The 15361-nt window shown below is 36.5% G+C and overlaps 1 protein-coding gene across 1 annotated transcript in view; it reads right to left on the bottom strand.

Moving 5' to 3' along the window:
- Ero1b (endoplasmic reticulum oxidoreductase beta) overlaps nucleotides 1–15361 on the bottom strand; it is a gene marked incomplete in the record, with an annotated part of 66266 nt that overhangs the window by 4583 nt on the left and 46322 nt on the right. The window contains 7 exon segments of the mRNA XM_013504712.1: nucleotides 551–684; nucleotides 2039–2125; nucleotides 3503–3572; nucleotides 4571–4817; nucleotides 4938–5030; nucleotides 8498–8524; nucleotides 11036–11047. Coding sequence (XP_013360166.1) covers nucleotides 551–684; nucleotides 2039–2125; nucleotides 3503–3572; nucleotides 4571–4817; nucleotides 4938–5030; nucleotides 8498–8524; nucleotides 11036–11047 — 670 coding nt within the window.

Genomic DNA, 15361 nt, shown 5'->3' with positions numbered 1-15361 from the left:
CCAAGATAGCATAGTATTATTTTTTATGATTCTTATTCTTGTGTTCTACGTATTCCTCAGTTGGCACTGCATGTGTCTCTGTGGCAAATTCAAATTATTTTTGAAATCACTTGTGGTATAAACAAGCAAACTATGTCTGTAAACAAAAAATGGGGTAGAAATGTGTGAGACTCAGCAGCTTAAGGAAATAAAGAGCAGACAAGAGTTGAATCTCCTCTCTGCTCTCCTTGACTCCTATAATTGTACTGGAACAAGTAAGAGCCACCAAAAGGGAAGATTATTAGGAGACTATTTTCCTCAAAGTTGAGGAGGGAGCTGAAAATAATGGCAACTGTTCAGAACCAATTTTTCCTAAGACCTATAGAAAAACTGACCTGTCAGCTTTGAGGCTTTTCTAGGCAAAGTGAGTACAGGTATAATATAATTGTATCATTTTGTCAACAAACCAAACCAGGGCACATTTTACTTTAGCAGAGACTGTGATTTCAGCACTATGGAAACCTGCAGGGGAATTAAGTCCTTGCTTCTTTACTGCAGAAGTGGTTCTTACCTTCCAAAAGCATTTAAAAGGGCAACTATTTCCTGCCGCGTGAGTTGGAAGCCTTTAGAAGGACTGTTCTCTGGAAGCTTTTGGATTTCTTTTTCAGAGAATAGTATCTTCAAGGCAGTTCCTAAACCTTGAGTCTTAAAAAGACAGAAACAAAATCCTCTTACAAATAACTTCATATAACAACACCTGCCATAAAGATTTAAAGGAATACCTTGATGACCATTAGGAAATTCCTATGAACTCAACTTTCCATCAAAAAAAATTTTATTTTTGGAGACAAATTTTCACTATGCAGTTCAGGTTGGCTTCGAATTCTATGTAGCCCAGGCTAGCCTCAAATTCATGGCAATCCTCCTGCCTCAGCCTCCCGAGCGCTGGGATTACAGTTGTGTACCATCATGCCTGGCCAAAATGTTAAACTATGCACAATATAATTTATGCTCCCTCTCAGGTTTACATGTAATAATTAGCTAAGCTGTTAAGGAAACCTGAATCAGTCTAATACTTGTTGGACATGCCCTATTCCAAATTACTAAGATGTTTGTTTTAAACTTTGAAAATATTACATAAGGGCTACAATGTTGGATTTGTCAACTTGAACATTTTTTCTTTTCAGTTTTTTTTTTTTTTTTTTTTTTTTTTTTGGTGCTTGGAATTGAACTCAGGGCTTCACGCATGCTAGTCAAATTCTCTACCTCTGAGACAAATCCCTAACCCTATTGAAAGCATTTTTATAGGCCCTAATAATTCAAAATTCAGATTGTCAGTGATAGCTATACTTAGATTTCTCAATTATTAACATTAGAGGAAAAGCAAACTTGAATTTCAGTGTAGCCTCTACTGAAATAATTTTTTTTGAGACACAGTTCTGCTGTATACTTCTGGCTGACCTCAAACTAATTATACAGCCCAGGTTGGCCTTGTGATCGTCCTGCTTCAGCCTCCCAAGTGCTGAGATTAGAATCATATGCCACCACACCTGACTTAATTCTCTCTTTTGCTTTTCTCTAAGTTATTATCATCTTTGCACTGAAATAAGAGTAAAAAATATCAAACAATCCTTTTAGACTGAGAATTAAGGCTAATGATCTTTCTTTGTAGACTTTTTGCATCTTGTGGCTCAGCGGCTGCTTTTGACTACCGAGACAAATTCAGTGACCCATTTTGATATTTAAGTTTGTATAATTTTACCTTTTGAATACATAAAATGCTTTATTCATGCATCAGTTTTAGAAATGAATCTGACATTGTACCACACACACGAGTACAAGAAAAATTTTAACAGAGTAATAGGGAAACATCCCTGCACGTGTGCCCACAACGAAGTTTAACTGTATTTTTCATCAATAAAACAGGAAAATCACACTTTGTATCTGCCTGCTGGCAAACTGATTCAGTGAACTAGGATATTTAAATAAAAAATTGCAATGACTCCGTGGAAAAATGTAAGGTTAAGAATAGTTTGAGAAGAAAGAACAACATATATACCTGTAATTTTCCCCATAATCTGCATTTGTCACATCCAACACAGTCCATAATATGGGAGATATTCTTGAAATGTAACCGGAATTCCTCCTAGTAAGGAGAAAATATTTTCAGACTAATTAGGCTTTTTTTTTTTTTTTTTTTTTTTTTTTTAGAGAGGGTCTCTAAACTCATCGGGTCTCTGAACTCATAGTCATCTCCTACCTTAGCCTCCCAAGTGCTGGGACTACAGGCATGCACCACCATGCCTGGCTTAGCTTAATTAGGCTTTCAAAAGTAAACTCTGCCCTTCTGGGTATCTTCTCAGAAGAATTAAAAACATTGTACCACAGTGACATATGTGTATCCATATTTACAGCAGCACAATTTGTAATGGCTAAGTCTTAGAAACAACCCAAATGTCCATCAACTGAGGAATGGATAAAAAAGATGTGGTATTTTTATACAATGGAGTACTACTGAGCCATAAAGAAGGATAAACTTGAGATTTTTATAGGTAAGTGGATGCAACTTGAGACCATACTTGTACGTGAATAAACCAGAGTCACATGTGTAAATATTGTATTGTCTCCTTGGTATGAGAAGCTGAAAGAGTAAATAAGGTCTAAAATATACAACATATATTGTGAAATGGGAAGCAGTTGTTCAAAAGGAAAAAGGAACTAGGATGGGTAAAAGGAAATGACAGTAGGGAAAAGGGAAAAAAAGGCAAGTCAGTTATACTATTAGTGTCTCTTAGTTCATTAGAAAGGAAGGTTTGTGTTAATACTGATTGGAGAAATTTTTATGCCCATATCTTATACCCTGAGCAACTACTTTAAAGATAATATGTAATGTATTATCTATTGCTATTCTATTTTGTTATGAAATTTTCCATAAAATAAATTTCCATAAAATAAAAAAAACAGAAGTAAACTCTTTGACTAATCTATAAAAATTAAATTTATTAATGAATGAACTGCTTTTCAAAAGTACAGGAAAATAATTTGAATTTGTATAGCACAACATGGCATACTAACACCTGACAATGGAAATTCATACAAATTCACTCTGCATATTAACTCAGACTTTTTAATGGGGGCTACTTGATATAGAGCACCAAAATATACATTATGATGGGTCCAAAAGTGAACAATATGTAGTCTTTTAAGGAATTTAACTGCTGCTTCCATTTGATATCTACATAAAACTAATGGGAAATATATCTTTTTTATTTCCATTTACTTTTGAGAATTTGCTTTGTGTGCACCTGGGAATGCTGACCTCAGAACAATAATTAAGTTTTAAGTCATTCTTTATTACTGCACTATGTTTGTCACAGATGCTCAGTCAATATTGAGGATCACCATTTATAGCAAAATCCAACCAGACTAACTTCAAAAAGTTGTAAAAGTGGGAATGAAATATAATTAAAATATAACCAGTAAACAGCACCCCACCCTGTCCCTCAATCAAGAACTTTTTTACCTTTAATGATTTGGCCCCCTTTTTGTCACCTGCAAACATGGATTTCTCATCAAAGTGCATGGGGAAGGACCTGGTGAAATGACAGTATTATAATAAGTTACAGATAGAAAATCCAGGTACCTTGTGTTAGTGTTTAAGAAGAATTTTCTATTCCTATAAATATTTAAGATTTATTATTTAATTATAGGACAGTAACACTTCACAGATAAACTATTTAATAAAAGACTAAAGGGCTATATAATTTATAAGATTATAATGTTTGAAGGAAACTGCATGATAAAATAATGTTAAAAAGGAAAAGCAATTTATGTGGAAAACATGCATACTCTTATAAAATGCTTTTAAAACTTAATTTACTTTCAGAACTTTTTGATCTAACTTTCTTCCATGTTCATATTAATATCCACTAAACTTGAGTTTTAGAGACTAAGCATTTTTTAAAAAAAGTTATACTCTGGAAAATAAGGCTAATGCTTCTGTATGTAACCATCTTAATGCTAACATACTTTTGATACCACTTAGATTTAAATAGCAATTGGAGGGTGGGGGATATAGCTCAGCGACACAGTGCCTGCCTGACAAGCGCGAAGTTGTGAGTTCAATTCTGGGTACCAAAAAACCCCCCCAAAAATAAAAAAATAAAAATAAATAGCAATTGGAGGAATACAAAATTGGTAGAAAGAACCTTAAAGTAGCATTACAATTTGATACAACATAAAACCTTAAATTGTATTTTAAAATACAGCCTATTTTCAAGTGTGAAGGTTTCTGTAACAGACCTTTATAGATTCTTTTTAGTTCACGTGTTTAGAAATAATTACGTGGCCAGCTAAGTGGCACAGCGCCTGCCTGGCAAGCACGAAGTCCTGAATTTGATTTCCGGTACCCCAAACAAATGAAAAAACCCTTAGAAATAATTAAAATGCTATTGTCCCACTAACATTTGCCTTCTCAGTTCTACTTCTCCCTTTTCCTAACTTCTAGGAGTCTGTTCTGGTTGCATTTCAAGTGTGACATCATCTGAACACAGTGCCGGGATATCTCAGAACACTGACAGTCAGTTCTTACTTTGTATCTTGAAAGATACTCAGTAGAAGGGTTTTAGAGTCAGCATCTTCTTCTGTATTTCCAGTGTAAAGATCGACAATGGAGCGTTCAAAGTAGGGGGCCACCTTTGACAAAGCTCGCAGCTCAATCAAGTATAAAAAGTACAGATTCTTAAGCCTTCTAGGACCTTCTCCCTTGGTTTCTACAGGGTCAAAGCGGCGTTTAAATTCTTTGATATTAGGTCCCCAACTAGGTTTACCCCAGGTTTCTAAAAAGAAAGAGAAATGTATTACATTCTTTTAATAAAAAGGACTTTGCTCTAGAGTATATACCCCCCAATTAATTTTTACTCTAAAAATGCCAAAATCTCCACTTAAAATTTGATTACCTTCCAGAAGATAATTTGCACACAGATGTAAATTGATGCTGGCATGAAGTCCTGATATAAGCTTATAGAACACTCTCTTCTCCAGACACAAACCTGCTCAGAAAAATATTGAAAAACAAATCATGCACATTCAGATAACAGAAATACTGAATCAAGGATATTCAGTACACAGGCTTATTTTCAAGTTACGATTCAAGTACCTTAAAAATAAATCAAGAAATAATATATAAATAACTAGGTCAAGATTACTTCACTAGAAGACAAAGTAAGAATCTGCCTTCTGAAAGGAGTTGTGTACGATGAGAACTTGACGCAGAAAAGGCGTAATGGTCTGGGCTCCGCAGGTCCGAACACCGTGGGCTCTGCTGGCAAGTTCCCACACTGCCCAGAAGGTGACAGCACAAGCTTTCCACGTGTTAGGCTAAGAATTTACTAAAACAAATGTAATTATATAAAGTTACTGCCTTGACCAAACAAGGTAGCTGTTTCTCCATGTTCCTCTATTTGCATGTCTTTCTTTGAACCTACTTGGTAGTGGATAACAGAGATAGTGAGTCTTATTAACATTTTGCCCTCTAGTTGTCTAGTTATAAATGAATGTTCTATTTATAGAGATAAAACTCTGAAAACAGACATCAAGGAATTTCAAGTAATAAAATGTTATATTGACTACTATGCAAACACAGTCATATGTGGAGTTTAGGAAGAGGATGGAAATTGCTTTGTGTAGACTTCTTAACCCACACAGGCTTTTACTTAGCATTTATGATGGAGCTCACGATAATCCCAGAATCCTATCCTATCCCACCTCCATTTTAAAAGATTTTCTCATAATAAGCGTGGTATAAATTGTGAATGTACTTAAAGCTACTAATTAGTAAACTTCAAAGTGGGTAAGATGGGACTGGGGGGTGTAGTCAGTGGTAGTACATGTGGTTAGCACGTGCAAAGCCCTAAGTTTGATCCCCCTACACCAAACAAACAAAAGGTTAAAATGGTAAATTTTATGTTGTCAACATTTTATCACAAAAAAAAATTTTTAGACTATAAATTTTTAAAAAGTAAATGAAGATGCAGAAAAGTTTTAGGAATCCACTAGATATAGAGCAACTAGTTTTCTCTATTCTTCATTACCCAACTGTGTGTGTGTGTGTGTGTGTGTGAGAGAGAGAGAGAGAGAGAGAGAGAGAGAGAGAGAGAGAGAGAGACACAGAGACAGAGACAGAGAGACAGAGAGAGACACAGAGACAGAGACAGAGAGACAGAGACAACACCCTTTTGGTGGAGGAAAATGGGCTTTAACAGTAGACAGTATAGTCTAATCTATACTCTGGGGTAATTTTGTTAATGTAAGGGTATATATGTGGTATATTTGAATTTGTCAAGCTCTTTCAAATCCCAATTTACCCTTTATGTCTTAGCATAAATGGTCCTGCAGCAAGCAGCATCTAATTGGAAAAAATACTTCTTTTTTGAAATCTTATTCTTTAATTCAGAATTCTTGCTAGAATACTCAAATTTTCATGGATGGAAACCAAAAAGTAGAAAAATTCTATTTTGTACCTTCCTCCTAGAAGTCTATAGCCAATTTTAAATACTCATAGATAATAAGGGATACAAACAATATGAATAGATCCAATAAAGAATTAAGTACCAGTTCTCTAATAAAAATTTCATCAAACCTGTTATTAAGTATCAAAGATCAAATTTGAAATTCACTTTCCAACCTACTTCTTTAGCAGTGTTTCTATCCAACAATATGGCTAAAGGCTAGAGATGAGCAGACAAATGAAAGATCATGAAAATTCCTAGGCTTAACATACAGGACCTGGAAAACTGGGAGATCTAATTTGCAAAGCTCACAAAGCCCTTAACTTGAAGCGGGCAGGTGATAAGTGAGGAAAAGTGGGGTAGAAACGTACTTTGATGGGCTGAGGAGTAATAGCAAGCAAAATGGTAATTAGGGCACCAATAAGACACACAATATGCTTTACCAGGATACTGATACTGCTGGAGAGCTTTTCTCCCGCCTGGTCTATTGCCAGGCAGTGGTAGCTCTGACTGTGGAGGGCCAGGCACAAGCCTTCTGAGTCTTGCTCTGAGGTAACACCTGCCAAGGGCAGCTACGAACACAAAATCTACCAACTTCTAGTTTTAACAATACAGAGCAAATTCAACTGCCCAATTTAGGAAGGGTTCTCCTCTTCCTCTTCTAGATTTAATTTTATTCAAATTAATTTTCAGCAATGGAATTATGGGCTACTGATATATTTTTCTCTCTTATCAAAGGGTTAGATGTACAGTGGCAGTATTTTTGGCATTTTGACAGTGTTTAGTGGTTTTCAAAAAATTTTACAGGGATCATCTATGCTAATATTTTAGGTTAGTAGGAATGCTTTTGTCATTCTCAAGCTCCAGATGAGGAAAACCGAATCTCTCAAATGGTTGCGCCAGCTGCCAATAAAAAGGACTGCTTTCTTGAACCTTGCATCAACATTCAGGAACACACAATAATAGGATACAAGAAAAATGGTCAATGCAATGCACCTAGAGTCCACTATTGACCCCAAATTTCACTCTTACCCTTGTCATTCAGAATCTCCAATGACCTCTTTAAGCCTAAATGCTACTTTTCAAGATTGTATCTTTAGAGTAGAACTTAGTCATTAAACAAAGTTGGGCATATTCTACTTAAGTCATTTTCTCAAAATAACTCTTAACAGTGTTTGTATAACAATGTTTTCTTTAATAACAACCAATATACACACATAGTTCATTAAAAACAAAGAGAAGATATGTTCATAAAACAACATGACCAATAACAAACAAAATAGAATGGACTGCTTAGTTTAACTTTGTTTATTATAAGGTTATGGCCATGAAATATCAATTTTCCTATGTAATTCAACTTGCTCACCTTCCACTAGTATGTTTTAACTTTTAGTTTTATAAAACAATAGTAACTTGGTAAAGGTAGTTTTCAAAAGCATCATATATCCAGTTATTAACATAAGTTGGCAAAAGCCTAAAATATTTTTCAACTTTCCATGAATAACATATTATATTTTCAACACTAGAAATAAGAAGTGCAAAGTATCTAATAAATAAAAATCTGTATCACTTTATCTTTTAGTTAATGAGACCAATTTTGACTATATTATCATAGGCAAACATGTTTAGAACCTTCTGAACTCAATTTATCTACCCTTATTTTATATATGTAAAAAACACTTCTCTCTGAATGGAATGTCTCTACTTTAAAGATAGGTTTGCTTACTGGGTATCGGAAAAGCAGTCTGGATGAGCACTATTACAGAGGGAAGTAAGCTGGGGGAACTAGTTAGGCAAAACTAATGACACCATCTGGCCTGTATAGTACATACTAGTTTTCAGCTGACCACGAGATTTTTCAAATAATTTTATCTCAAAGTTTAGTAACTTAAACATGTTATATTATTTTGAACAACTGTCAAAATTAGTTGTCTAGATAATAAAATTCTAAAACTCACAAAAAGTTTTTTACAAAAAGCCAATAAATTTAAAACAGATGATTAAGTTACCTTCTAGCCATGTGTAGAATGATTCTCCTGTGAGAGACAGAGACACAGAGAGACACAGAAAACTAGGTTAAAATATTTCAAATGTTCACTTATATACTACAATGAATGAAACTATAAAATATTTGTTTGTTTGTTTTGGTTTTTCTCCGGTACCGGGAACCAAACTCACGACCTTGCACTTGCCAGCCAGGCGCTTTGCCGCTGAGCTAAATCCCCAGCCCTATAAAATATTTATTATGTCAGATTAAGGATTCTGTGTAGAAATGTCTACTGCTCAAGGTGAAATGCAAAAATAGGCATATAATTTTAGAAAATAAAGTCCACATGTAACTTAAATAACACTAGAGAATGTTCTTAAAATATTACTATTAAAGTGTTTGAGATAACATTTCTGTTTAAATATTACATGAAATTTATTAAAGATTTCAACATCCAAAAGCATGGTGACAAGCTAGTTTAATAATCTTAAATCTGCTTTGATAGTACCATAGTACTATCAGAGTGGTACAACCATAGTACTTAGTATCAACCAAAGTAGTATCAACCAAAGTTGGTAACAACCATAGTACCTTTTTTTAAAAGTCCAGAAAAAATAGTGAATTAAAAGTAATACACGATGAAATTACTAACTATTCCATTTTTCCTAAGTCAATAAACCTAAGTATATTTGCTCAATTACCTACATTTCAAGGAATAATTTTATTTATTTATTTATTTTTGATGGGGGTACCAAGAATCGAACTCATGACCTCATGCTTGCAAGGCAAGTGCTGTGCCACTAAGCTATATCCCTAGCCCATCAAGGAATAATTTTAAAAGCCTCTGATTTTCAATATAATTCTTCAGGAAAGTGAATGGATAGAATACAGAGGAGTCTGAGTTATCTGTGTACTGATGCTCTAAGAACTATTCTTGGGGTTCAAGAGATAGAAGTCAAAGGCCACAAAACTTCAGTTAGTAGGAATGTATATAGACTTACTGTACAACATGATAACCCCAGTCAATAACAATGTATGTATCAGACTCTTGAAGACTGCTAAGATTTTCAATGTTTTCACTACAAAAAAATGGTAAGTACCTGAAATAATATGTGTAGTACTTAGCTTGATTTAGTCATTCCACAATGGATACAAACTATAAAACATCATACTGACATGATAAATATGTATAATTTTTGTCAATTTAAAAAGTGAGAGTGAGCAAGCTATTCCTGGCCCAATACAGTACTTCTGAGTGAAAACAACATGGCAGTTGCTAAGGATTAAACTGTTAAGTGTATGTCCTAAATTCTTATCTTTACCTATTTTTTAAATTCAGAAAATAACAGAAAACCCAACACGTTGTACGAAGTCTAGGGGATAAAATCCCCGGTGGAAATTTCTTTGCCTTTTGAGATGCTCAGTAAAGAGCACAAACACCTTTCTATAGTCATTCACTGAACTTCTCCTCACTAAGGATCATTATTATCTAACCGGACAGGTAGTGCCCAAAGTCATCAATAATTTTCCCAGTCTATCATTTTAAGTGAACACTACAGCTAGGCATGGGATTGCATCCTGTAATCCCAGCTATTCAAGAGGCTGAGGCAGGAGGATTGAGAGTTTGAGGCAAACCTGGGGAACAATGAGACCTTCTTTCAAAGCAAAAATAAAAAGCAAAAAACAACCACTATCTGGTCTTTTCTTTTGCTAATGTGACCACCTTATGCCTCCCACCATGTTTGACTTTTCCTTGCTCAGCCCATGCTATTTTGCCTCCAATAAACATGCACTATCCAACTCTACTGGCCTACATCTGCTCTTTGATTGAAATTAATCTCAAAGGCATCTCTTCAAGTGAGCTTGCCCATGTCACTCTGGTGACACACTTGTCATACCCATAAAGAGCTATACCACCTACTGATTGTACTATGTAGAAAGCACTTCTTCATTTGTTACATTGTACAGTGCTCATTTCTCCTACTATGCATCGTCAGCTCCCAATGGGAAGACACTGTGCCTATACACCTTCCTCTTCCGCACAATACCCACCACTGTGCCCTTGAGCACAAAGAAGTAAATGCTAACTGAAACCATTATTCCGGTGGTTTTAGGTGCCTTATGACAGATATTTAGTCACATAAAGGAACCAACTATTGAGAAATTGCTCTTCATCAGATTAAATAGTACACTGAAAATTAAGATTATAAATTTCAAAGTCTGCAAGCAAATAAAGAAGTTATAAATTACCTGGTAGAACTACCTTAGCTTTGCTCCATTTCTTCAGAATGCAATTAAGTATATTTTAATAACCAGGAAGTGGGAACTTGAATGTGAACTGAGTTTCTATACCAAACATTTAAGTTAAATGGCTTTATACTTTTTTAAACATAGGATAACTATACATGATAAAAATAATTTTATGTTTGTCACCATTCACTAGTAGCTATTTTCTGGAAAACCAGGGTGTTTTCTTTTAAATCAACATGAAAAATCACATTTGGAGAGTTGAAAACATTTCTTCTACATTTGAAGCAAACAAACAATAATTTCAACTTACCATCATCTTCACCTAAAAGAGAAAATAAAAGATTTTAGAAAATGTTTATATTAGAACTTACTGTTAAACTCTTCATATCATGGGTGAATGTGCAGACATCTGCAAATAAGGCTTTTTAATAAGAAGCAGACCAGGGGCTGAGAATTTAGCTCAGTGGCACAGCACCTGGCAAGCACAAGGTTGTGAGTGTGATTCCTGGTACCGGAAAAAAACCCAAAAAACCAAAAACCAAAAAAAAAAAAAAAAAAAAAGAAGCAGACCAAAGAATATATGATTTTCATATACTTTTATACAATATGTTGTAAAGATAAGAAAGTAAATAAAATACTTAATTCATAAACACTAGTAGTTCCAATAATGAATGTATACCATGGCCCTTTCCTTTTTTTTTGTTTGTGTTTTTGTTTTTTCTGGTACCAGGAATTGAACTCATGACCTCACACTTGCCAGGCGCTGTGCCCCTGAGCTAAATCCCCAGCCCCCAACTGTGGCCCTTTCAATCATATGCACACACCTCTCTGAACACCATTTTCACTCTCAGGGACTCTACTGGATGACACTTCAGCACAGACACAGTCCTCAAGGGGAGGACCCAGGAGACTCTGGCTGGGCTGCAGGGAGGCCAGGAGGTTGGCTGTGGCTTCCACAATGGCTCCACCTTGGTCAGCTTTTTCTGAGGAATTCTAATGGAACATTTCACTTTTGGAAAAAAAGGTTCTGCTGCTCAAAAACGTTTGGAAATACAATTGTAGAAGCCTCACTGCTCTAATTGGAGAATGGAGGGTAAAACAGTGGAGAAGGTCAGCGGGGAGGCTCATGTCAGCACCCAGGCGGGTTACAGAAGTGCCTCCCAGGCACCGGCCTAGCTGGGTCAGCATCCCTCCCACCTCTTATTTCATTTTTTCCCTTCTTTTTTCCTCTCTCCTCCCTCCAACTTCTCTATGTAGTGATTTCCTTTCTTTATCTTTCTAGCAATTTTATGTCTGATTACTGTAACATGGAAATGAAACATTTGTTAAGACTTGATTTTTTTTTGCTAAACCCCAGACATCTTCAGGAAGCCTGGTGAGTCTGGGCTCTGCCTCCCCGACCAGCGTGTAAGGCAGGCGAAACCTTGGGCACCCTCTGGGGCCTTGGTGGCTACGTACCACACCCATAGTGTGTGGGCCTGGGCTGGGCTGAACCCCAGACATCTTCAGGAAGCCCGGTGAGTTGCAGTTTTGCATCCCTGACCAGTGTGCAAGGCAGTCAAAACCTCAGGCACCCTCTGGGGCCTAGCAGGCTCTCTGCCACACCCATAGTGTGTCTTCTGGGGCTGGGCTCAACGTCAGACACCTTTAGCAACCTGGTGAGTTACTCTGGTGCCTCCCCCACTAGGGTGTGAGGCACGAGGATCCCTGGACAACTTCTGGGGCTTTGGTGGTCACTGCCAGAACAACTTACACCCCTCTATTAGCTCAGCTGAAACCTGAACATAGTCAGCGGCTTTGGGGAGTGTACCCTCACCTCTCCCCTTCCAATGTGGGAAGCAGGCTCTGTCCTGGGCAATATCTGAGGCCTCAGTGAACTTGACCTGCATCCCCCCTCTACTCTTGTGGAAGCTGGGCCGAACTCCAGACAGTCTCAGGAATGCTGGTGAACCTCCCCCGCCCTTCCCACACATTCCTGGAAGCCAACTGAATGCAAGAAAGGTGGGGAGCATCTGGGACCCCAGGTGCTAACACTCACCAGCACAGGAGCTATACTGAGCACTAGGGATCTTCAGACTCTCACCCTGCCACTCACACACAATCAGGACAGTGAGACTGCACTGCAGGGAGTCTCTGGTTCTTCAAAAATGACAAAACGAAGGATCAAAATGCAATCCCAGACCTCCACACCACCCAAAACAAGTCCAGGAAGCATCAACACAGAAGAGCCTGGAAGTCATACATCTGAAATATCTGAAATGATAGCAACTGAAGTAAAGAAACAACTCCATCAGGCCATAGAAGACATTAGATCAGAAATAATGTCTCAGGTGAAAAAGAAATGAAAATAATGAAAGAAATGTTCAGCATATCCAAAGATGACACTGACAAGAAAATAGAAGAGCACAGACAACTCAATGAAACCTTCAGGGAACAATATAGAAAAGAACTAGAAGGTATGAAACAGATGCAAACAGATATCCAGGAACTTAAAAATACCACTGAAAGCTTGCAAAACTGCCTGAACGAAGCTGAAGATAGACTTTCAGACCTTGAAGACAGCATTGCCACTAATGAATGTGAAAGGAGGGGTCTCTTAAAAACAGCAAGGAACCAGGAAATAACAATTCATCAACTGCAAGATGAAGCAAAGAGAAACAATGTCAGATTAATAGGTATTAATGAAACAGCAGGTGTCAACACAAATGACATAAAAAGACTATTTGCAGCAATAATAGCAGAAAATTTCCCAGGCATGGTAAAAGAACTGGACATCCAGATAAGTGAAGCATACAGAACTCCAGTTAATCATAACCAAAATAAATCTACCCCCAGACATACAGTGATCAAGATCCTGGAAACTCAACAAAAGCTCAGAATATTAAAAGCTGTTAGAGGAAAAGAAACAGATCACCTGTAAAGGAAAGCCTATCAGAATCACAGCAGACTTCTCAACACAAACCATCAAGGCAAAAAGAGCTTGGAGTGAAGTATTTCAGGTACTGAAGGAAAACTACTTCCAACCCAGATTGATGTACCCTACAAAGCTATCTTTCAAATTTAATGGAGGAATAAAATATTTTCATGATAAAGAACAACTGAAGAAATTCATGAGTGCCAAACCAGTCCTACAAAGAGTACTAAAAGATATACTAGAAAGAGATAAAACAGACCACAACTTCAAGAACAACAACAGAAAGGAACCAAAAAGCAGAGCAAGTAATGAAACAGAGGGAAAAAGGAGGATCCAACAGCAGGAAAATAGCATGACAAAGATAAACCAAAGATGGTTATACATATCTGTTATAACCATCAATGTAAATGGTCTGTTATAACCATCAATGTAAATGCACCAACCAAAAGAAGCAGACTTGCAGAGTGGATTAGGAAACAAAACCCAACTATATGCTGTATACAAGAAACACATTTAACTCCAAAGGAAATTCAAAGACTGAAAATTAAAGGATGGAAAACAATACACGCGACAGGAACCCAGGAAAAAGTGGGTGTAGCTATTCTGTTTCCAGACAACGTGAGCTTCAAACCAAGAACAATCAAAAGAGATAAAGAAGGTCACTACATACTTGTGAAGGGGAAGCTTCAAGAGGAAGAGATAACAATCATAAACATCTATGCACCAAATATAGGAGAACCTACCTATATAAGACAAATTCTAACAGACATGGCAAATGAAATAAGTAGCAACACAATCATAACAGGGGACTTTAACACACGATTGTCACAAAGAGATAGATCAACTAGACAAAAAATTGGGAAAGAAATAACAGAACTTAACCAAATGTGTGAACATATGGACTTTGTAGACCTTTACAGAGTGTTCCATGCAACATCAGATACACATTCTTCTCAGCTGCACATGGACGTTCTCTAAAATAGACCATATACTAGTACACAGAACATGTTTAAATGCAAAGGAAATGAAATTATCTCATGTATACTATCAGTGCAAGCAAACTGGAAATTAATGACAAAAGAAAACACAAAAACTCCACAAACAGTTGGAAATTAAATAACATCCTCCTGAACAACCAATGGGTCACAGATGCAATCAAAGTAGAGATTAAACACTATTTACAATCAAACGAAAATGGAGATACAACCTACAGGAACCTGTGGGATGCAATGAAAGCAATCCTCAGAGGGAAATTTATAGCAGTGAACTACCTTAGGAAAACAGAACAAGCACAAATAAACAATCTTATGCTGCACCTCAAGTTCTTAGAAAAAGCAGAGCAAGTCAAACCCAGAGCCCAAAGAAGGCATGAAATTACAAAGCTCAGCGCAGAAATTAATGCAATGGAGACTAAAAAAACAATACAAAGAATTAATGAATCAAAAAGTTGGTTCTTTGAAAGAATAAATAAAATAGATAAACCCCTAGTCAACCTTATCAAACAAAGGAAAGAGAAAACTGAAATAAATGCAATAAGGAATGAAAGGGGTGAAATCACTACAGATCCTGAAGAAATTCAGAAGATCATCAATACCTGCTTTGAAAATCTTTACTCTCACAGGAGGGCAAACACAGAAGAAATGGACAGATTTCTAGATACATATGAATTACCAGAGCTGAATGAAGAAGATATAAAAATCCTGAATAACTCAATATCAGCCA

The sequence above is a fragment of the Chinchilla lanigera genome, unplaced genomic scaffold (assembly GCF_000276665.1).
Source record: "Chinchilla lanigera isolate Chin_1 unplaced genomic scaffold, ChiLan1.0 scaffold00091, whole genome shotgun sequence".
NCBI classification, from domain to species: Eukaryota; Metazoa; Chordata; class Mammalia; order Rodentia; family Chinchillidae; genus Chinchilla; species Chinchilla lanigera.
The sequence above is the reverse complement of the archived record's forward strand: the minus strand, read 5'-3'. Positions and strand labels throughout refer to the sequence as shown.